This window comes from Fringilla coelebs (genome assembly GCF_963513975.1).
Source record: "Fringilla coelebs genome assembly, chromosome: 3".
In the NCBI taxonomy this organism is placed as follows: domain Eukaryota; kingdom Metazoa; phylum Chordata; class Aves; order Passeriformes; family Fringillidae; genus Fringilla; species Fringilla coelebs.
The window spans coordinates 52,389,257-52,412,529 of NC_140030.1; the positions used below are offsets into that span (position 1 = coordinate 52,389,257).

General features: G+C 41.3%; 1 protein-coding gene across 2 annotated transcripts in view; it reads left to right on the plus strand.

Moving 5' to 3' along the window:
• NKAIN2 (sodium/potassium transporting ATPase interacting 2) overlaps positions 1-18,465 on the plus strand; it is a gene marked incomplete at both ends in the record, with an annotated part of 504,555 nt that extends 486,090 nt beyond the window's left edge. For both annotated transcript variants that reach the window (XM_084202244.1, XM_084202245.1), the window contains 2 exons: positions 2,717-2,777; positions 18,380-18,465. In XM_084202244.1, the coding sequence (XP_084058370.1) occupies positions 2,717-2,777; positions 18,380-18,465 (147 nt within the window). The remainder of the gene's footprint in view (positions 1-2,716; positions 2,778-18,379) is intronic.
• Between the last annotated feature and the right edge of the window lie 4,808 nt (positions 18,466-23,273).

A 23,273-nucleotide genomic window follows, 5' to 3' on the forward strand; every position in this document is an offset into this window, starting at 1 on the left:
GCTCAGGTCACTGAGTATCATCAAAGTGAAAACTGCCACTTTTGGTTCTGAGCCTCAGCTCACAGTGTGTGCCCACTGCTGCTGATGCAATTAGAGGGTAAACTTGAATGGCTGTCACTGTATGAGAACTGATAAATTACTCGCTAAAAAAAAAAGAAAAAGAGACAGAAGGAAAAAACTAATGTGAGATTCAAATAAGAACAAAATTATTATGTTTACCAAGCAAATGATTGGATAAATGTGGGAGAAGGGGAGAAGGGGAGGTTTCTTTTATGAACTCTGATTATCTCATGGGAAAAAACCCTGACATTCATACTTAGATCAGAACAATTTGAGCTTTAAGGCATTCTTTTAATCAACAAGTTCATCTGATGAAATGCTGTAGGATTTGCTTATATATCAAAGCAGTTCCCTAGAGATTTAAGGGATGTAACTGAATACAATTAAAAGATCAGTTGTAAACACCATTTGTGATACGGTTTGTTTGCTGTGCTTTGTAAGATAAGTTCAGTTAATAACACATGAACTCGTGGTGGTTGACAAGACAGTAAAGTATTGAACTGTAGTGCAAGAAAAGGATTACCATAGGAGCCTGCTAGAGATGCAACTGTTCAGCTATCTTGGATCTGATGGTCTGTAAAAAGAGAACAGAGAAACTATTAAGTCAAGGTTCACATCCAAGAATGGAATCATTTATGAACAACCTTCCTGGGCCTAATTCGTTGCTGAATTAAACCTCAAGTAATGTCATTGAAGTCAATGGGGTTATGCAGGGCATAAGTCAGTGGAGCAAATTAGCCCTCTGTCTTGAAGCCAAGAAACAAAAGGGAAGAGGGATCCAATAAAGGAGAGATGAAATGCTGATATTAGCTGAATGCCACTTCTTGGTACAGTGCGTTCTTTGTGTCCAGCAGTGAATATTTCATCCTTCCCAGGTGTAAAATCTTCCCAGCAGCACTGTAAGGCTGATTTATAATAAATGACAAAATTAATGGTTTCGTTCCATTGTAGTGCAGCTTCTGGGCTTCCAACAAGAATTTAAACTGTGAGCAGACAACACATATGCTGGCTTCAGGGTGATCTCCAATACAAGTCCTGATTTTTTTAGGAAAGCCTTCAGGCTCATCTTTTTTCCCCCCTTTTGCCATCTCCTACCCATACAGATATTAGAAGGTAGCATTTGTGGGTGTAGGTAGCTTTCTACATGGAAAACTGACAGAAATTCCAGGAATATCTGTGTAAGAGCTGGAAAAAACTAGGCGTAGCCACTGCCTCATGTATGGAGGCGCTACAAAATAGAATGGATTTGTTTGCATTTAATTTATATATGGGTAATATTAAGGGCTCTAAGAACCCACAATATTGCAGTGATTGTAATATGCCTTGGATTAACAAAAAAAAAATCAATTTTCACTAACCAGCATTCATTATACATGGTCTCTCAAATTTCACTTTATCTACTGTCCAACCCACTGATTACTCAAACTGAAGTTAAGATCATCATCTCCCTCAGCCGGAGATGACGGGTTTTGCACCATTCACTGAGAGCTCAGTCCTGGCTGAAGCCCCGAGGCATTTTTATTACCCATATAAAGAACAAATTCCTGAAGTGTGCAGTTGGTTTTGCAGGTCATGAAAATATCTCTGTGAGGTGGCCTGTGCAGAATAACACTTTTTGGCAGCGCGGCTCACTTTTCACTACACAGAGATCAAATAATTGGAATTCTTTAGACATGCTACCATGCAAACTTCAGTGATGAGCTAAAGGATGAAAAATTATTTCTTTTAATGGAGGAGAGAAAACTCTCCAGACCTACATGAAAGGAAGTTGGTTAAAGCAGGCAACATGTGACACGTGTTGCTCCTCCAGTATTTGTTCTTTTACTTCTGGTCTAACTTAGCAACAACAGAACTTGCTGGAGGGAACAGCAGCTGACTCACATGATACTTGGCCTGTTGCATGTATGATATTGGCCATTTATTCCTTTTTTTATTATCATTTTTTTCAGGTGGTACTTCAATAACTACTCCAGATTTTCATTTTCTATAAATCCCATTGCTCCTGTTTACAATTCAATTCTGGGCATGCTCTGCAGAGAGGATTGAAGGGAACAAGATACAAATTTGCCAGCTGCTGTGAGAGATGCTGATGTAAACACATCCAGGACTATCCAAAGTGACTCGTAATGAGGCTTGGGGACTATTGCAGATATGGGAACAAGTTCTATTAATCCAAAGCCCAAATTTCAACTGATAAAATATCATTATAAATCTGGTTTACAAGTGCACTGAATTTGTCCTTGATTTAGTTGGCACAGTTTCAATTTTAAAAGGTCTGCTAGAGGGTCAGGTTTTGCTGGGTAGCAAATCTGATTTTGACAGAAATATTTACATTTTCAGTAGCTAAAAGCTCATCCATCCAAATACTCATCCATTTTTGTATTTTTTCAATGATTGAAAAGAAGTTAACTAGGTATTGGAAAAATTTTGATCAATTTTTGGAAGTTTTATCGAAGGATGTGTTTTTCAAGAAAGATGCAGAATTCCCCTATTTCTAACTAAAATTTCTAAACTGTTGTGAAGAATTATCTTTACCTCCTCAAAGAAAGTCTGTTGAATTTTGTTTTTTTCTGTTTCTGTAGTCACTTTTCTAAAGCCATCTCTTGTTTCTCTATGGTATCAGTCCTACATCTAACACTATTACATTTTGTTTCAGCTGGCAGGCTTCATCTATGCCTGTTATGTTGTGAAGTGTATTACTGAAGAAGAGGACAGCTGTAAGTACTAAAGCTTTACTACATACAAAATGAATTCTTTTTTTGTTGTTTTTAAACACCTCTCCACTATGCTGGCTCTTGCTGACTTCAACCTAAACCTAAATGCCTTATTACACTGTAGCCTGATCATGTTTTCTGTCCATCCTTCTTGGTCTAAAATCTGTGAGTTCTGAGAAAAAGGAGGAATAAAATACTGGTTTAAATTTACATACACCTTTCTTCTGGAAAGATCATTGCAACTCTTTATCTCACTACTTAGCTTTAGACATAAAACAGGGTATTTTTGTTTTGTTTTGTTTTGTTTTTTGTTGTTGTTGGTTTTTTTTAATAAAAAGAAAGAAAAAAAATCCCAATTAGTAAATACAAGCTTTTTTTTTTTCCCTTGCTCCAGGCTGTTATTAACTATTTTCAGAGTAATTGGTTACAACTGAAGTTATAGCTCTTTTGTGTTGGCATGTATGTTGTCCTGTAAAAGCCATTCTGGCAAAAAAACTAGCTTTAGATCATTGCAGGACTTTAATTTATGAGAGGTTAAACAGTAGAGTTCCTCTTTGTTCCTCTTTGTTCCTGCTGCTCCCAGGGTGTGCTTACATGAAGTGAAATGATTTCATATAGAAGGAGATTTGTGTTTCTTCTGCTTATTTATGTCAATAGAAGCCTGTTGAGCAAAATTTGCTCTTGTTGCATTCTGTAGAGTCAAGCCATTTCATTTTTTTCTCTACTCTAACCTGGATTTTTTTAAAAAGGTCCACTGCAGCATTTCAGTATATCTTGGGATTCATACTAAAGCACTTTAGAAACAAGTATCAGAACTGCATGTAACTTTGATAAAATATACATGAATCCTAGGGAGAGCTCTGCAACAGGAAGCTAAAGGGTTTTTATTTGATTGAGAGCACTGCTAGGGCTGGCGGGGGTTCCTTTGTGTGTTCTCCTGCGTGGAAAATAGCTACAACCCTGTAATCTATTGGCAATACAGTGTCACTGGGAACCATCAAGGGGAGATTTAATGCTGAAATCAAACCACCACACTTTGGAGGTCGTTTCGACTATGCTCATTTCAGTTGTCTTTGTGTTTCTGTGGAAGGGAGGAAGGTAAAAAGAGTACAAAGGGTTTGGGAAGCTGTGTGGAGCAGGGGTATGTCACAAATAGACTTTTCTGTTTAAAGAAGTACCCAGTCATATGTATTTTCTCCTGCTTTCCCAGTAAGTGCATTCATTATCCACAGAGTTGAAGGTGAGTTATTCCTTGTCCCTCACAATGAAATCCCATTCAATACTGTCCTGCCCTCTCTTCTAAGGGCTTAAATATTTTTTTCACTATTCTGTAATGCTTTAGGGCATGATACAAGTAAAAAGTGAGGAAGGGACTTGAGGCTTGGCTCACCAGTCAAGCGCAGAAGCCAGAGAACATTTGGGAGATTTCTCCCATGGTTCATAAAGCGGCATTCCTGGCAGGAATGCCACGGCCAATATGGTATTGTGTTCTTCTCTCTGCACCAGGAGCTCCCTGTTGTTCAGCAGCCACAGATTGTCATGCTCCTTTGAACATTTTCTTGCCATCACCTTGACTATTTTGTCATTACTTTTGTCATTTAGATTTCATGATTACTTTGTACGCCCCAGCCAGGTCTCCTCACCCAGTCAAAGAGCATCTCACCCGTCTGCCAGCACCTCTCTGAGGCACCAGGGTGAATTCCCACCCTGTGCAATGAAGCCAGCACAAGCTCAGGTGCTGCAGCTTCCCCTCTGCTGAGGTTTGGAAGCTTAGCTGGGCAAAAAGGGAAAGGGAACTTCTGCGGCTGAGCTGTGCCAACAGTGTAATATTGCTCAGATTGGATCTGGCCCCTCAAAGTATCATAAAATTAAGACAGCTTTAGTTTCTATGGAGAGGCCTCATGAAGCAGCAAGTAAGAATGATTCTAGTTCTCTCCCTGCTCAGATATCTACGCTGCCATGTACCAAGTGTTCAGTGTGACAGCCAGTCAGTGGGCCTGCAGTCTATACAAATACTTCCTGGTCAGGTTTAATTTAAAATTCTTTTATTTTCTTAGATACATTTTCTCGCTTTTTCCATCCCTTTTGGCAACACATGCATCTACCATGCTTGTCTGAGAAGTGTATCCCCCATGGATGTCATGTTATTTAGTATTTGTAAGGATAAACATGTTGGGTGATACCACAGAGTCATTTAACCACAAGGACTTTCTGATGAGACAGAACCAACAGAAAAAGTCTTTGCTTTTCATGATGGACAAAGTGAGCGCCCATACACTCAATTCCATTTCTTCTGCTTTGCTAATGGGCCATGGGAACAACAGCAGTCCAACAGAGAAGCCGAAGAGGCAGAAACACTGAACCTGGCAGAACTGAGCACCAAGGCATAAGACTGGAGAAAAAACCATGCAACGCCCAAGAGCCAAACCTGGGCATTTCCCAGATTTTAACCAGATGAAGATATTGACACTGCTCTGGAGTATGGAACGTTTCTCATCTCCTGTTGGCACAGAGCCTCAACTGTAAAAACACAGTCAAGTTGCTCTTAAGCTGCTTCAGCTGAATTAGCTTTGCTCTCAAAGTAATTGGAACAAGCTGAAAGAATTACTATTTCTCCGTTCTTTATGCAGATTTTATTAAGAGAAAAAAATGAATTGGGGTAGAATTAAGCAAACATTTCACCAAGATTAACCTGCTCTAACCTCACTAAAGGATTAGGAATGGAACAATACAGTGATAAAATCATGGTCATAACTAGGACTGAATCAGCAAGTCTAGAGGTTTTAATTACTCACACACCAAATAAATCCAGCCACAGGCTCCCTAGATCAAAGCTCAAGTCTGTGCTACCTTTCATGAGAACAATCTACTCTGGGTTAATTCTGCACCAAGGATTAAAGGGAAGTTGCTTTGTCTCCTGGTGCTCTGGTGCACACCAGGTGCACCAGAGTCAAACTGCAGCACCTGTTCTTCCCAAGGGGCAGACAAGAGCAGCTTTTCCATGGCTGCCTCTCCCCGTGGAGGTTTACCACTCCCAATCATTTTCCCTGTGTCTGCATAGGAAGGAGGAACTCTGAAGGTTGGAGTGCCTCAGATTTTTTTCTGGGAAAGTCAAGGGTCCCCAGCAGCATTGCTGCCAACTCCACTCTCTCCTCTTCACCACTGCCATTGGAATGCCTAAGCCATTCTTAGCTCATTAGCATTATTAGCTGCAGCAATTAAAAATAAAACATGAAAATGTCAGCAGCAGCCATTACTTGGAGGCATTCAATGACTGTGAACTTATTGGAGCTCCTCATTTGCCTCCCAAAATCATGTTAGGCCTGCATTTTTCAAAGGATGCACATTATTTTTAATAACATCGAAATGTTCCTTTAATGTGCATTTGCTCACTAGCAATTTGGCTCCCTGCTATAAGCTGCTACTGCCTTACTAAAAGAAAATTCACCGTATTTCTGAAAACTTCATTAACTGTACAGACATTTTGTGGGGAACACTGGAATATAAGCAGTTAAGCAGCATCCTCCCAGGGCTTTTTGTCTCTAGCAATTAAGAAAGAAACCTAGGTTACTGAAATGGGAATTCTGCACTCACAGGTTCTGTTGAGAGTAAGGAGACTTGCTTGTTATTAGAAGGACAGCTCTGGCTAGGAATGAACCCCAGCTAAGAGAAAATCTCTAATTTAGTCTGTGTCTCAGTGTAAAAGCCTAACCTAGAAGGCTCTCTTGCTGACCCAGAGAGGGAGCAGAAATAGTGTTTACCTACTATTAGGCAATGGCAAGGCAATCAGAGAACAAATATGGCCCCTCTGAATGTTCCCTTGTGTACCATGAGGTACAACCTTTGCACCATCTGATGCTAGCAGGGATCCAACCTGCACATACACTTTCTTCTTTTCTCCTGGCATTGTTTCCAGTTAAACCGCAAAGCAAAAGAAATTGCAGCTTTGTCTAGAAGATTTTTGCTGCATATTCCCGGGAACACTGCTATTGAGGATGTCTTGGCACAGAAGTGAAGCTCTATATAACCCCTTAAAATTCTTTCACACATCCCCCTCCAATAAAAATTTGGATTAAAAAGTGCATTTGAATTACTGAAAATGTCCAACAAGACAGCAATACCCTAGATAGGAAATATCTTCTGGTGAGTAATACAGCATTATGTGCCAATCAACTTGGTGCCAAACAATATTCCACTCTGGGATCCACTCTGACCTGGGAAGTACAAAAAACAATGACAAAGATTTTCTTTTAAAAGAAAAATTCATTATATGTGAGAGATGTGAAATTTTGACATGTACATGGGATAGACAGAAAAACATTTTCTTTTTATCTCTTTTATAGGCAACCTTCCACCTTTGCGCAGGTTGTTTAACCTCTCCATACTTCTGTTTCCCGTATTTAAAATGGGAAATAATTACAGGGACAAACTCACAGGCGTGTCATTTCATAACTTTGAGCGTCTGGGATGAAAGGCACTATTGAAGTGCAGAATATGCTCAGGTATCGCTTTTTTTCTGCGCCAAATGCTTGTCACAATCTGCTTAGAGACACATTACAGAGAAATAATACCTCAGCTTCCATTCCTGCTTAAAAAAATCTCTAAAACAAAGAGAAAGAGAAACTAGTAGCAAACATTTGAGTATTAATTCTGCTTCTTTGTTTCCCATCCCAAGTTTGTGGTTCCCAGAAATTCTTGACAGTAATTTGCTGTTCGTGGACTTCCTTAACCACAAGAGGTCTAGCTGCATTTAGTTTCCCACAGTGGTCTTTTCTTCCTGAAAGTGTCCAACTGTGTTTGAACTGAGAAAGGTTTTATAAAACAGCCTCCTGAGAAAAGGAGATCTGATACCTCAGCTATACACTTTGTTTGTTTTGCACCTACCATTTGTGTAGCGTGTCCTGAGTCTTTCTCTGGAAAACACCAGAGATTCCATCTTCACCTTTTCCATGCTGTCACAGGTGGCATCCATCTCGCACTCTTACAGCCACTTGTAAGTAGGCCTGCAGCTTAAATTAGCAACCAAGACTTCCACCACAGTCAGTGGAGGCAGGGATGTAACCCCAAAGAGCAACCTGCCCTATCTGTGGTAGACACCTCTCTCATGACAGGGGGAATCACTGGTCTAGCTTGTTTGGTTGGTGCTAGGGACAGCCTAGACAGCCTGCAGAGACAGCCCAGCAGCAAATAATAACAGGAACAAATAAAAGCCAGTATTTAAAACACAGGTGTTCTCCAAATTGTTGAACAGGTCATTGTGAATGGGAAGGCAAGGAATACGCTACAATTTTGAAGCTTCAGCTTGTTTTTGCTCAGCTGCGCTCTTCAATTTACAGCCTGCAGCTCAATTAGAAGCTTTTTCCATTTACTCGTTTCATTTAGTATGGTGACTGCTACATGATCTAAGTAAACCAGAGGGAGGAAAATGGGATGCCTTTGGCTGTCAGGATGCTGATAAAAGTGTGGAGGGAGAGAAGCCTTTGAAATCCCAAGGCGCTACTTCATGTTTGTCATCCTAAGGACAGCTGCCTCGGAGAGCCTGATGGCACCAGGAACATTTAGGAAATTCCCTGACATGCCTGTACAACATCAATCTTTAGCACATATCAATAGCTGGTTCCTGTGTCATTATTTCCAGTCATGTCCTGTCTGGGAGGGGGAGCAGAAGGCTGGTGCTCTCCTCGGCACAGAGCAGAGGCAATCGTTGTCCCCTAAGGTGTGCTCGCTGCTTGCCAGGCGCAGGCTGAACACGTCTGAGCTGCAGAGTGCGAGGCTGAAGCGCAGGGGAGCAAGTTTATGGCAGGAAGATATGACAAGTGAAACCGGCTGCATTTGAGATGCAAATGGAGCTGAGCAGTCCAAGGTGTCACAGGGCTTGGCAGACATTGCACAGCCTGCTCTGCGATCATTTGGCACAGCGCTGCCGAGAAACAAACTTAAAAGCTCTGAGGAGGTGCAGTTTGTTTAAATAATGGCAAGTAATTAGTCTGAAGACAAAATCAGTGATGGCATTTTATAATTACAATTAATTTAAAGGTTAATTTCCTTTGGTGCTAAAGTCTTATTTAAAACATTTACCAGGAAGGGAAACTAGGATGTTGCTATCTAGATGCATAGAATGCTTCTGGGAATCCATGCCTATTATCACTAGAAAATTAGGTTAGACTCAAAGTGGGAATTTCAATTCATTTTAGTGTATAATAGATGGTGGTCAGGGCCTTGAGTCAGAAGGTTGCTCAGGGTAGACTGTATGATTTGCATTTTCTTTGTTTGTGGGATTAATTGCAAATGTTTCCAACAAAAGGGCTGGGTTTATACATGAACAAGCTTGACATGAAAAGAAAATTGGTTATGGATTGCTGCCTTCGTAACTAATGAAGCTGATGTTCAAGGAATCCCTAGGAGACAGGTTTGTGGTATGAGACAAATATATAAATAAAATCACACAAGGGAAAATGGTGGCATTGCTCGCTTCATCTCCTGATGATTTCTTTTCTCCCTCTCTTGTCTTCCCTGCCACTCCCCTTGCATCCATCACCACCTCCTGTGGGGATTGTCAACCCCAAGTTTAAAAATGTCTAAATAACGTAACGTAAAGCTTGAAGGAAGTAACATTTCAATTCCAGCAGCTCATCACAATGCAATACTGCTTAATAATACCAATGCATTGTAACAGCCAGGGAAATATACTTACCTTACATATTTTTTTTTAACTACGGACCATAGAATTTATACCTATTCAAGAATGACATTGCTCAAGTGCTGGAAAAGATCTGCCCGTGTCAATAGTGAATGAGCTGCTAATGTCTGTTTTTTTGAAGAAAGATATATTTCATACAAACCATTGGGAAAATATTACTCCTCGCTATGTATTTATTTCAGGGGAGGAACACAAAGGCATTCAGACCATGAAACAATGTCCCAGGCAGTTGTGTCAAGCCAGTAGCAGAAATGAGGAGGTAACTAGTGATGGTTCTGATAACAAAGGCTACAGATCATTTGAAGCAATGATTGTTGATGCAGCTGAATAGGGTGTGGTTTTCCTGGACATGGAAATGTTTTGACATTGAAAAATAGACAAAGCTCATATTCAAAATCAGCAAAATCTGAAACTCTCCACAAGCTGAAAATTGCTTGCAAAATTCTTTCAGGCCTGTTTTGTTCTGGTGCTGGTGAAAGACTCCATTTCAACATCAGTCCTTTCCTGCAGATACTTTACACAAAGCATGGAGGGCTGTCTTTGAAAGGACACCCTCCAATGGGGAGCATCTCCTCCTTCATCCCCTGAGGCAGAGGAGAGGCAGCTTGGATTCAGAAGAGGAACAGCCTGCAAGTGGCCATGTGGGGCTGCTGGCCCCCTTTCCCACCCTGGTGTCCCACCCTTTGAGGGCAGCTGGCTGCCTTCCTAGGGTTTCAGCCAAGATTAGTGGGGGAAAGGCAGGTCCCAGCCGTCCAAGCTCACTCCAGGCTGACAGCAGAGTCTGTGAGAGGCATGGTGATGAGCTGCTGTGGGTGGACCAGACTAATTAATTTTTCCAGTGGCCCTGAGAAGGACACCTGCCCACAGCCTTAGTGTCCTTCCTGCTGAGACAGTCAGTGTGAGCTCTTTGCAGTTTCCTACATGCCATGAACATAGCTTTGTACAAAATTATTTTTGTCAGCGTGACTCCTGTTAAAGTTTTCCTTATTGCTTCTCCTTTCAAATATCTAGATAGGTCTTCATTAGCATTGGATTGTTAACTTTCATAGATTTGGGCCTTAATTCTCCCCTTTGTTGCACCTACTAATGACTCTTTTTCTAATTTATTAGAGTGGCAGTCACACTTGGAGGCCACTGCCCCAGGCATTTTCTTTTTCCTTCTTTTTTTCTTTTTCTTCTCTTTATTGCTCGCCCCTAGCAGTGATCTGGCTAAGAACAATTTTTCCTAATGACTCATTTGATAACTTTTACAATAATTCAGTCTACCACACATTTAATTCTTGGAATGATTTGTCTGTCAAAATCTATATTGCTGGGCTATATTTTTTTGCTCGGCACTTAGGGATGAAAATTTGAAAGCAAATGGCTATTATCCAGCAATGCTCAGGTCTATCCAGTTTAGAAAAATAATATATTGTTCAGACTATTATTGCTCTCTTAGCTTATTATTGTTCTCTTGCTCTCTTAGCTGTGTGGAGGTCTTTTACTGATTCTTTCTTTACTAAGCATCAGACAAGCCCCACTGCAAGTTTGGAGACAAGTTGACCTTGCAGAGGTCAGGCAGCAACCCTGTTTCCAGCTGTACAGGCTGACAGGTGGCTTGCTGTATTTGTCAGGTATAAAAGGTAGCGCTGGCCATTTCAGTCCAACACTGTCATTGCTGCAGCTATGCTCCAGTTGTTTCTGCCTGCCCTTTGGTCCTTATTGCTGCCTGCCTTATCCCTGGTCCCAGTTTCTGCCTTCAGCTACAGAAGACTCGCTCATGCCTCCTAGCCCTTGCTTGGTTATTCCTGACTCCCTTCATCCTGGCTCCTTTCTGCTCAGCAAGCACCTTGCTTCCCATCCTCTCAACATGGTTCCCACTGTTGGCCAGCCCTGCCCCTTGCTCCAGAGCTTGGTCTTCCTCATGCCATGGTCCCAGAACCTGCTACCGACCAGAATCTGAGACAAATTGTGACTTGTCTAATTTCTGGACCCACAGCACCTTTCATCTTGGTATTTTCTGCTGGGTACAACCACGAGCTGGATTCAGCTGGAAAGCAATATCTGCATACCTGTTGCTCCCTAATCATAGGGAGCAAGAGGAAGAGATCCCTGCCTGGATTTCTGAGAGGGCAGAAACACCAGATCGTTTTTATTAGACTTCACAAACCTGAGTACCTCCCCACTCCTGCATCTTATCTCAGAAGGGCTGATAAAAGACTCAGCCAGGGGATCAGCAGAAAGAGAGACAGAAGATGCTGCTTTATACCAACAAGAAGCACAATAAGAGGAGAAAAAAGTGCAGGACAAAGCAAAAAATGAAGTGAAGCAAAATGAAATGAAATGAAGCAAAAAATTACTGAATAATTTTGATTATTATACAAGTAAACAGCATGAAAATAGTGGCAGTGGAGCAAAATCTGAGCTGAGAAACTCCATCAAAATTTGTGTAAGGGCTTCCCTTTGCAGCTCCAGTGGCCATTGTAGAGCTCACAAATGCCATGAGGTTACAGTTTCAAAATCTGAGGTTTTATATTCACCTTGCAAATGGCTGAGCTGAGAGCACTCACAGGCCCTTCATTACTGACGGCTTGGCAGAAATGCTGCTCACTGCACCACAAGAACTGGACCTCATGTCCAAGTCCTTGTGCCATTTCTGAATCCTCCTGTGACAGCAGAAAGGGCACAGCCTCATGTGCTGGCAGATGTCTCCTTCCCCATGTTTCCCTGGTGTTTGGCTCTACTGTGGTTTGAGAGCCTAAATCACTGTGTACTCAGCACAAAGACCAATAATGTTTGATTATCATTGTAAACAAACTTTATGGAGATCACATTCAAGCAAATCTCCTCCTGTGTGCTATTTTGTGGAACAGCCACCAGACCGTGCTCACAGCTTAAAAAGGCAGCAGCCCTGAATTGTTTGGAAGTGTCTTCACCAAACGGAGAGCTGGGTAGCAGGATACTGGCAAAACTGCAGCAGCAAAGGCGTCCCCATATGGTTTTTTATATTTTTTGCCCCACATGTCATTTCCAAGGTATTAAAATGAAACTTAATTTTACTCCCCTCCATTTATTTTTTTTTCTCAATTTGGCCAGTTTTTAGCTACCACTATTTGTGCACAGCTCTCTTTTGCCTCACTTCTGCACCAGCGCTGCTTTCAGTAATGATGTTAGCTATGGTTTGTTATCTCTCCTTCCTTCCAGCCACGCCTGCAGTGATGTGCCTTGCTGTGGCAGTGGAGCTCAGTTGCAGCACTTCAATTTCCTCAGTCCAGGGAGCAAAGTCTTTGGCCTCTGGAGAGATTGCAGATAAATTTATGACCTCTCAGGTCAGATGTAGGATATGAGCACCACGTGTTGTCTCTCTGCTGTACCACACGGGAAATATGTCCAGTCATGGCATGCACATGGACCTTCATGGTCAATAACTCTTTTTTTAAAAGGGCATCATCTTTATCATGGGTAATTCTAAGTTTTTTATGTTATTTTAGTAGATGCAATATATTTAAGGACTATCATAATGCCAAGCACTGGGGTATTTTTTGTGCATCGCATTTTATTGGTCCTCCTATATATCGCAGACTTCCAGAAATGGAAAATGAGAAACCCATTTATGCCTCTCATCCTGTCCTGATGTACAGCAGAAACAGTGGGGACTCTGACCATGAGCAGAGGTTGGAACTTCACATTCCTGTGGGTAATAACTGATAAAAAATATGTCCCTGCTTTGAGCCATATGTCCTGTGTTACACTTGTAACAGTCATATGTCTGACAAGACCCTTAACACAAGCAAAAGAAGAAAATAATCTGAATTTTTTATAACACATTTTAGAAATAAGTAGTATTGCTATTATCCTATTCAAGTCCAGCCAGGAAAATAAAAATTTCAGCTCACGATATTTCAAAGGCGGGTTTGCATGGCCAGATTTTGAGGGGGCCACAGGGGTGTGTTTTGTGAAGAGCTACTAGAAGTTTCTCCTGTGGCTTCTGACAGAGCCAATGGCAGACAGTTCCAAGATGGACCCACTGCTGGCCAAGGCTCAGCCTATCAGTGACAGGGATAACATATTAAAAAAGGAAAAAAAAATCTGCACAACTTCAGCTGAAGAGTGGAATGGGAGTGAGAGCAGCAACTCTGCAGACCCCAAGACCAGCGAAGGAGGAGGAGGAGGAGCTGCTGCAGGTGCTGGAGCCGAGATCCCCCTGCAGCCCCTGGAGCAGCCCGTGGTGAGGCAGCTGTGCCCCTGCAGCCCAGGGAGGGCCATGGGGGAGCAGAGATCCACCACAGCCCACGGAGGACCCCAGGGCAGAGCAGGTGGGTGCCCAAAGGAGGCCGTGACCCTGTGGGAAGCCTGTGCTGGGGCAGCTCCTGTAAGGATCTGTGGCCCCGCGGAGAGAGGAGCCCACAGCAGAGCAGGTTTGCTGGCAGGACTCGTGACCCTGGGGGGCACCCGCTGGAGCAGGCTGTTCCTGAAGGACTGCACCCCAAGGAAGGGACCCAAACTGGAGCAGACTGTTCCTGAAGGATGGCACCCCAAGGAAGGGACCCAAACTGGAGCAGGCTGTTCCTGAAGGATGGCACCCCAAGGAAGAGACCCAAACTGGAGCAGGCTGTTCCTGAAGGATGGCACCCCAAGGAAGGGACCCAAACTGGAGCAGGCTGTTCCTGAAGGATGGCACCCCAAGGAAGGGACCCAAACTGGAGCAGGCTGTTCCTGAAGGATGGCACCCCAAGGAAGGGACCCAAACTGGAGCAGGCTGTTCCTGAAGGATGGCACCCCAAGGAAGGGACCCATTGGAGTAGTTAATGAAGAACAATAGCCCGTGGGAAGAATTCACATTGGAGAAGTTTGTGGAGGACTGTCTCCCACAGGACAGACCCCACCTTGGAGCAGAGAAAGCATATAAGGAGATTTCTCCCTGAGGAGGAAGGAGCAGCAGAGAGACTTGTGATGAACTGACCACAACCCCCATTCCTCATTCCCCAATGTCACTGAGGTGGAGAAGGCAGAGAATCAGGAGTTAAACCTGGGAAGAAGGTTTAATATTTGGCTCTATTTCTCATTATACTACTTTTCTTTGGTAATAATTCAAGGCTATCTCGCCTGTGATGGTAATTGCTGAGTGATCTCTGTCTCGACCCATGAACCTTTTGTTAACTTTTCTGTCTCCTATTCAGCTGAGAGGGGAGCAGCAGAGTGGCTTTGGTGGACAACTGATGTTCATCCAGGGTCAACCCACGACAAAAGGAATTGTATTATGTTTGTACATTCATGTATGCTTTTACTATAGTGAAACACAACATGGGGCCCTTGTGATAACAGTGACATGTAAGATGAATGTATGATAGAGTAGTCAAAAAAAGTGTTTGATGTATGAGGCTAAGGATGGACACCTCTGCACTGATTCAGCTAATGAGCCTTGTTTTATTCATCTGATGTTATGGCTGCCAGGAATGTATCAGTTGTATGACATTTTAGTGACCTTTCAGGCACAGCCAGGATAAAATGCCTGCAGAAAGGGCAGCCTGCTGCACGCTTTAAGAAACTAGCTCAGAGTCCACAGGGAGCTTTTAGCACAGTCTGGACACCACGGGGTTTGCAGTGCTGAGAAGCAGCTGCCATGAAGAAACCTTGCTGCAAACAAATTGATGAAATCCTTTTGTACTGGAGTTCGCTTTCTATTACCTCCCTTCCCCTACCTTGCAAAGCTTGTTGTTGCCTGCAAGAAGCCATTGTATGTCTCCAGTGAGGTCATGGTCATACTGGCTGCCCTGCCATCATTTGGTTACACACATGGGCACTTCTGTAGTGAGCTGAACACAGAAATGTCCCTGCGACCTTGCTTTGTTTGTAACTCGGCAATCTGGCTTCCTAACACTCTGTGCTTGCTCTGTACAGCAGGGCAAAGCCACAGTGCATGAAGAGGTATTCAGCACGTGTCTTTCCCTCATGCTCCCACAAATTCCTTTTTCTCAAAGAAATCTTTTTTTTAACACGTTGGTTTAGCTTTCTGAAAACAGCCCTGAAGACAAGCTTTTGCCCCACATCTGCACAGCAGAGTGCCCATGCCTGCAGCCTACTAATAATGTTTTACAGGTTGCTTGAAAATCAAATGTTCTGGGAAAGTACAGAAAAAATGCAAAGCTGGACCAACGAGTATAAGCAATATCCCTAAAGTGACATAAGTTGACAACAGTGATCCAACACAGGGATGTTCTGACTTGTGTTGCCAGAGATCAAGAGCAACAAAAAAAGAAAATTGGGCAAGCAAACAACAAACCATACCTGCAGCAAACCATACATCTATCCTTTTTTTTTTGCAATCTTTGCATTTGAATAGAGGGGGGATTCTCCTCCCAGCCTAGCACTTCACTAAACAATATCCTTCATTTTCTACCTGTAAACTTAGAATGTTCCCAAAGACATGATAACATTTTGATAAAGGTGTTCTGATGGTTTGATTAAGTGGAATGCAACAAATAGCATTTGTCTTTATTTTTGCACGATTTTGACATTATAAAAGGTTTATAAGACTTTCAGGAAAGTACTGTCCAGATGCAGTCAGCATAGGTGGAGTGCAGAACTGTTTAAAATTCTATTTGAAATGCAGTTATAAAGCAGATGGGACAATTCAGATGGGATCCCACTGGAACCTCAGCTAGGGAAATAATTCTCTTCATTATTTTTATTAACAACAATGAGGACAGAAGAGAGAACATGCGTAAAAAATGTAAGATTAAACTAGACTGGGAAGGGTACAAGCACTTGTGAATATAGGATTAGAAGTCAAAATAATCTTGAGAAGTGGCTTGAAATCAAGACAGTGAAATTCAGCACAGACAAGTGCAAAAGAACTCCGGTGGGGAAGAATCAATCTTCAAATAAAATATGGACTAGGCTAGGCTACAGTTAGTGTCAAAACAAAAAATAAAAGCTGATTATTAAGCATTTGTGTGATGGTGTTAAAAAAATAAATTGGAAACCAAACCCAAATGACACAAAACAAGAACAACAAAAACAAGAAAAAAAATCTCAACCAAACATACAAAACCCCAAAACCTACTGAATTATTTCAGGTAATGAACAGAAGACTGTAAGACAGTTGTCCCAGTTAGTCCTGATTTGTGCACCCCACTGTAAGAAAAACATAGGTAAACTGAGGAAGAATGTTCAGGTTTCAAAAGGTAGATGCTTGGACAACATGAGCTGTGAAAAAAGTTTGAAATAACCAGGTTTGCTTAAACCTGAAAACTATGGATGGCATTAAATACTTTTTTAAAAAGGTTTAAAACCAGTTACAAGAGAAAAAATGGCTCATTTTTCTTCATATCCATAGGGAGAAAAGGCCAAGATATAGATAAGTGGTTTATTTGCAGGAAATAACATTTAAATTAGACATTAGGAAATTAGGCACAGGGAAAAGCAACACAGAGAGGCTACAGAACCTCCTTCAGTAGAGATGTCAGGGATTAATTTAGTAACACATCTTTCTGGGATAGGAACACACATAATCCTCCTACAGGGCACAGAATTGGCTAAATTATTTCTGCAGGGGCCATTCCTCTCAGCAATGAATGACTTTATGACAAATTGTGCAGCTGCAATGGAAACACACTGTACCCAGGCAGTCCAGTGTTTTGGTAGCTCTTTGCTTGCAGGGTAAGTGGATGGAGGCCTACAAGAATTTGATTTTTTGGTAAATGTCTGGAATGGCTGAAGCTGTATTGATAAGTATGACTAAGTGTGGCACGAATTGGGGGTACCTTAGTATTAAAACAACTTTATAAATGCAAGTGATAAGGAGTCCAACCACTGTGGAAGTTCTCAAACCACGTAAATTTACTTTTTTGTTGTTTGTGACTGTAACTGCATTTTAGATCTACAAAAAGTTGTTTTCTATCAAATAGTCTTTTTTTTTCTTTTTCTTTTTTTCTTTTAATGTACGCAGAGCCAGTCCATCAGTAGCAGTGACCAGACATGAAAAATGCACTTCCATACCTGAACTCTTTGGCCCTTTTCTATCAAAGTAGAGTCCAATTCAGATCTGTGATGTAAGAGACAATATTTCAGGGACAAGAACTGCCCCCAAATAACCCCTATAAGCTGATAGTTGAGTCTCCTGGGACAAAGAAAGCAAATGGCACCCTTTTACCTGTGCAAAGAAAGTGTTTTAGCAGAGATATAGGGGTCTTGGGCTCAGATGAGATTAAATTTTCCTGAAAATTGTTTAAAACAAACATGAGAAGGCCATCAGGAGCTGGCAACTGTGTGAATTAATAAATAACTCCCACCCTACAACCTTCTTACAAACCTTCAGCATCTTGAGAGAAATGCAGGTTTCCTTACGTCTGTGAAGTTTCATCTCTGAAGCTCAGATAAATTGTTCCAACTCTCTGTTCATGCATTTCAACCCAAATGTCAAAACAGGGAATCAGAGAAACTTCTGTCCCTCAGATGGAGTTGGATCAATGTACTCCCTCCTCTCCTGAGCCATGGTATGACAGCAAGCCAGCCACAGTAATCACAGTCAGAAGCAATGCATTCATGCCAATAAATAAATGGTTTTCAGCATTTGTAATGTCTAAATAGCATGTTGTTTTGTATTAGTGAGATGGTCTTCTTGAAAAAGAGGGATGTGTGGTTATTTCTGGTGGAAAGATGGTTGTTATAAATCCTTTACTGCTTTTATGTGGTTTTAAAAATGAATGATTTTAAAAGTAAAGAAAGAAAAAAAAAGGGGTACTTTGCCTTTCTTTACTTTTTTTACTGTTTTTCTATATCTTCCCAATTAGCTGGTCTAATATTAATAGATTATTAGAGAACCTGTCAAAAATAATCTGTGTACTGGGTGGTTCTTGAATGATAGTGCCTATCAGTTCTGAAAAGATGTTGCTAATGAAAGCAATTTCTCCCCTTTCAGTTGATTTCATAGGTGGATTTGACTCTTACGGCTATCAAGGTCCACAGAAGACATCTCATTTACAGCTGCAGCCCATGTATATGTAAGTACTTAACTTCTGGGATATTCAGCAGAGTGGCAGCCTGATATTAAAGCATCATTAAGCTGAAAGATAGCATGACTTAAAAATTCAGAATAGTCAGAAGCCTTTTTGATGGACTGAATTCAATTTACACTTGGGAACCAACATTACTCTTGTATGGAATTATAATGGTTTCTTAGGGCAGGATATCATGTGTCACAGTTGTTCAAAGAACATCCAGCTCTCACCTGATTTTTCTCTATTTTCATTCACTCAGAGACAGTGACAATTTGGTGTAGAAAAAACACTAATCATATATGACAAACCTTGGCTGTGAAAAAAAGTGGATTTTTATGAAGTTTATCAAAAGTTCAGCAACTTGCTAATTTAGTGGATGCATTTGGCATTTGTCTTACCAGAGCATCTGTTCACCAAGGCACCTCTGTACCTCATTTCCAGTTTCCACATTTAAAAAAGCAGAAACAAATGTAACAACATATGGCATTTAAAACCAGTTTGAATAGAAGACAGTATTTTACCTAACCATTGAGTGACAACTCCATCCTAGAGTGCAGTCTGATTTATGTGGGAATTAAATGGATAAACAAATCTCAGCTCATACACACAACTGGAGTATATTCACACTAGAGCTGATGCACAGCCATAGCCCAGGAACAATCGTCTCCAAATATTTCTTGTACTGATGTCAACTGAAATGCAGAACAGTCCTGACTGCCCAGATAAATCTTACCTCACTGCTGCAGCCTTTGGAAACATTTTTTATTTGCCATCAATGCCCTACACACTAAAAGCACAGCACCACACAACTCATAAAGGGGCAACTGTTACATTTTTTCCTTTGTCTCTCATCTGAACATTCCTTTTGTGGAAAAGAACTAAGTTCAAGCAAACGGTACCCATCCCAACACGCAATTCCACTCACCTTTGAATGCAATTTCATTTCTTCGGATTAGTGGAAGCAAGTCTACTAATGGATTCGTGTATTTTTGCATGGAATCTTGCATTTACTCCTTTATCAGTGGTACAATCTGTTCTGTGTTGGTGTTTGGAACTGGGCCCTCCAGGAGCTTTGCTAGGAGCTTTTTAATAATCTCAAATTACAATAGTGCATATCTCCAATGTCGTCTCCGCTTCAGCTTCCCATCTGTCTGTGCTCAAGTAAATATTTTTCACCTGCACTTTTGGCACAGTGCTGCACATTTAGAAAATTTTATTTCCTTCATAGTATTATATGAGGTACATAGGTACTTAGAACAATTCTAATCCTATCTCTTTCTCAGTATACCATACCTTGTCATCAACATATGGAGCCCTCTAGCTATTATCCCATTCTCTTTATGCTCTCGGTGTTTCTTCCACAGCAGCAGATTGCATTTACTATGCATCTTCATACTGACTGGAAAGAAAGCTAGACCTGTGAAAAAAAAAGAAGGCAATAGTTTTAAGCCTGTAGCTTAGATGAAGAGATAGACAATTAATCCGTGTAAACTCTTATTTCCGTGTTCTCTCTTATTTCAGTGCTGCATGCTCACTGGAGTATAGGTGATCTAGCTGTCTTGACCAAGACAGCAATCAGAATGTGAGTGGACATTTTGTCCAATCAGCCCTCAAAAGTATTGCCATGTCCCAGCCAAAGTCAAATAAAGACACTTTATGTTTCCCTCTGACTGTATAGTGTTTGACAGGGCTCTCTAGGATTGCTACAATCTCTCCTTAAGAAGCTGTTATGGCATTTCATAATAACTTTCTTTATTTACAGCTGAGGCACACTAGGAACACATGCATATGTATTCACATTGCAGTTGCTCTGTAAATGTAGGCAGTCCATTAGGTAGTAGAGTGACAAATTCGAATGTCAAGTTAATCAAGTCAAGGTTTGATCGGCTTGTAGCACTATTTACAGCAATATTATGTATTAGAAATCAAAACATGCTGATATGATAACAGCAGGCCTTTAAAACACTTGATATTTTAAAGCTTTATTTGTTGGGAGGAAAGATTTGGTTCCCTACAGAGCTTGTTCCCCAAATATCACCAATGTAAGCTTTCACAGTATTCAAGGAAAGAAAGAAAAAACACAGCAGGGAGGAGAGGAGAGGAGAGGAGAGGAGAGGAGAGGAGAGGAGAGGAGAGGAGAGGAGAGGAGAGGAGAGGAGAGGAGAGGAGAGGAGAGGAGAGGAGAGGAGAGGAGAGGAGAGGAGAGGAGAGGAGAGGAGAGGAGAGGAGAGGAGAGGAGAGGAGAGGAGAGGAGAGGAGAGGAGAGGAGAGGAGAGGAGAGGAGAGGAGAGGAGAGGAGAGGAGAGGAGAGGAGAGGAGAGGAGAGGAGAGGAGAGGAGAGGAGAGGAGAGGAGAGGAGAGGAGAGGAGAGGAGAGGAGAGGAGAGGAGAGGAGAGGAGAGGAGAGGAGAGGAGAGGAGCACTCACCACTTTCTAAGCCATAATCATGTTCCATCCAGGATACAGGATACAACTAAATCCATGTATGTCCATATATATGTATTCATATAATTATTTCCAAAATTTTATCAGTTGTTACAAAATGTCTTTGGATTCATAGGCAACAGAAGATATATTAAGCATAACATATGGAAGATATATTATCATCCCATCTAATTCCTGCAGAAGATCAAGAAAATACAGAGATCACTTTCTGCCACCACTGCATCCTCTGCTTTTCAGACTCTCACTGGGCACATCTCATATGGACCTCTGGATTTATTAGAGAAATTAGGTGCCTTTAAATCATCTGATTGCTGACTCTATGCATAGGCACAACAGCAGTTTGTTCTCTGTGCTGTGGTGTGCTGGGCATGCTGCAAAATGGAAGGAGAGCATATGGCCTCCTCTTTGAAGAGCTCACCAAAACAATAACAGCTTCTAATGGCTGTTCAGATTCTTTCAAAATACAAATTTCAACATGTAGTTCAGTAACACAGAACAGAGAAGCCCCTATTTATTTACCAGATTGATCCATATACAGAACTAGTACTGTATCTTAAAGACATACAGAATTTTGTGTTAGGTCTCAGTCATTACCCATGTACTGCTTGCTGATGTGAATTGATTTAGTGGATTGCAATGACAGAAGTCCATCAACAGAAACTTATTTCTTTGGAAGTCAGACAGTTTTTCATCCAAGTGATTGAAAACAATTTTAACTCCTTTATACATGCACTATTTAACTATTCTTCTGAAGGAATGCTGGATTTACTAATTGCTAACTGTTAAGACATACTGTTTTGTAACCAGTTTCTTCCTGTGTGCTAAAGTTAGGACTTCATTTTGTTAATGTGGAGGTTATATTGAACCTGCACCAACTTACACGTGCAAATTATATTGATTTATTCAGGCTTCTCATATTTACATTTCTATTCTGCCATCAGGACTATTTCATCTAAAGATGTATTACTTTTTATTTGTGATTTTCATCAATCAAGCTCTACTTTTAAGAACATTCTAATTCAGTTTAAAGACACATAGTCGCTTTGTGTGGTGTTTCATCAGTTATGCAAAACAACCCTAAACGAACAGGATATCTAAGGAAAAGAAAAACCTTGGTTTCTGAAAAAGCAATATTATCTTTAGGTAGTTAATTGAAGTGACTTTCTCTGGCTAGTGTTACCTTTAATAGTCTAGAATTATTGGTTTCAGACTCACATTGAAGTTTTTTTCTCTATGTTTTAGGCTTTAAATTCCAATCACAGTTTTCCTTATCACCTCTTCCAATTCAGTATTTAATTTAAATCAGTTTATTTTTTAAAGTGAAAAATATAAGCAATTTAAAACTATGTTTTGGGGAAGAATTCTTATGGTGACATTTCTCTACCTGTTATAAATGGGATTTTTTTATTATTTAAGTGCCAACAGCGTGCTCTATGCTGTACAAGCCAAGAAGCCTAGACAGTCCCTTCAAAACGAATACGCTTTTTGAACAGAACGGGACAGAACCGATGCTCATGTACCTCCTTGCAGTGTGGCCACAGCTGATGTACTCAAAAGCAGCTTCCTGGCATTCTGTGCTGGAGATGCCAGTGCTCATTTCCAGACCATGGGAGAAGGACACAATAAGATGGCGGAAATCAATTGTCAAGACAAAATTCTCCTCTTGGGAGGTGACGGAGGAAGGTGACTAAACACTCCCTGACACTGATTCTGCTGCGCACGAAAAAATCCAGTTGTAGTTGTGGAACAAGACTGCACTGCATGATCACCGTTCTAAAAACAGTAGGAAGGAGGGAGGGGAGAGAGATCTTTCTTTATGTTCTTCACACTGAACTTGTTTGTTCGAGAAAAGAAGAAGTGAAGCAAAAAAACCCATGCATGTCTGATGTTGATGCCTAATGCACTGGAGAAATTGCTCAAAAGCAGTGCAGCCCTGAAGTGAAGCATGCTTTCCTCCTATTGTGAAGTCTAAGAATATTTGCAGTGCCTGTACTCCCGTGCACACACACACATATAGGCATTTGTCTAGATAATTGCAGATCCTGAAAGTGCTACCTGCTTCACAATTCACTTAAAGTATAAATGGAACACAAAAAAAAGACTTCAAAACTAGCACCTTGAGAATAGCTACCATGACACTCCACAAGTTCATGCAGTACAAATCTTATGTGTAATTATGCCCTCATGTTTTGGGATTCAGACACATTTAAATAACCTACTACCTAAGCTTTCACTATCAACAACACCTTGTCCACTTTAGACTGAAAGTTTTAGTCACAAAGCATAGGTTTGGGACAACGCTGTTAAGGTGGTCAGGCTGTGGCACTTGCACAGGGTCTCTGCTTTGTGAGTGAGCCATGGGCAGCTTTCC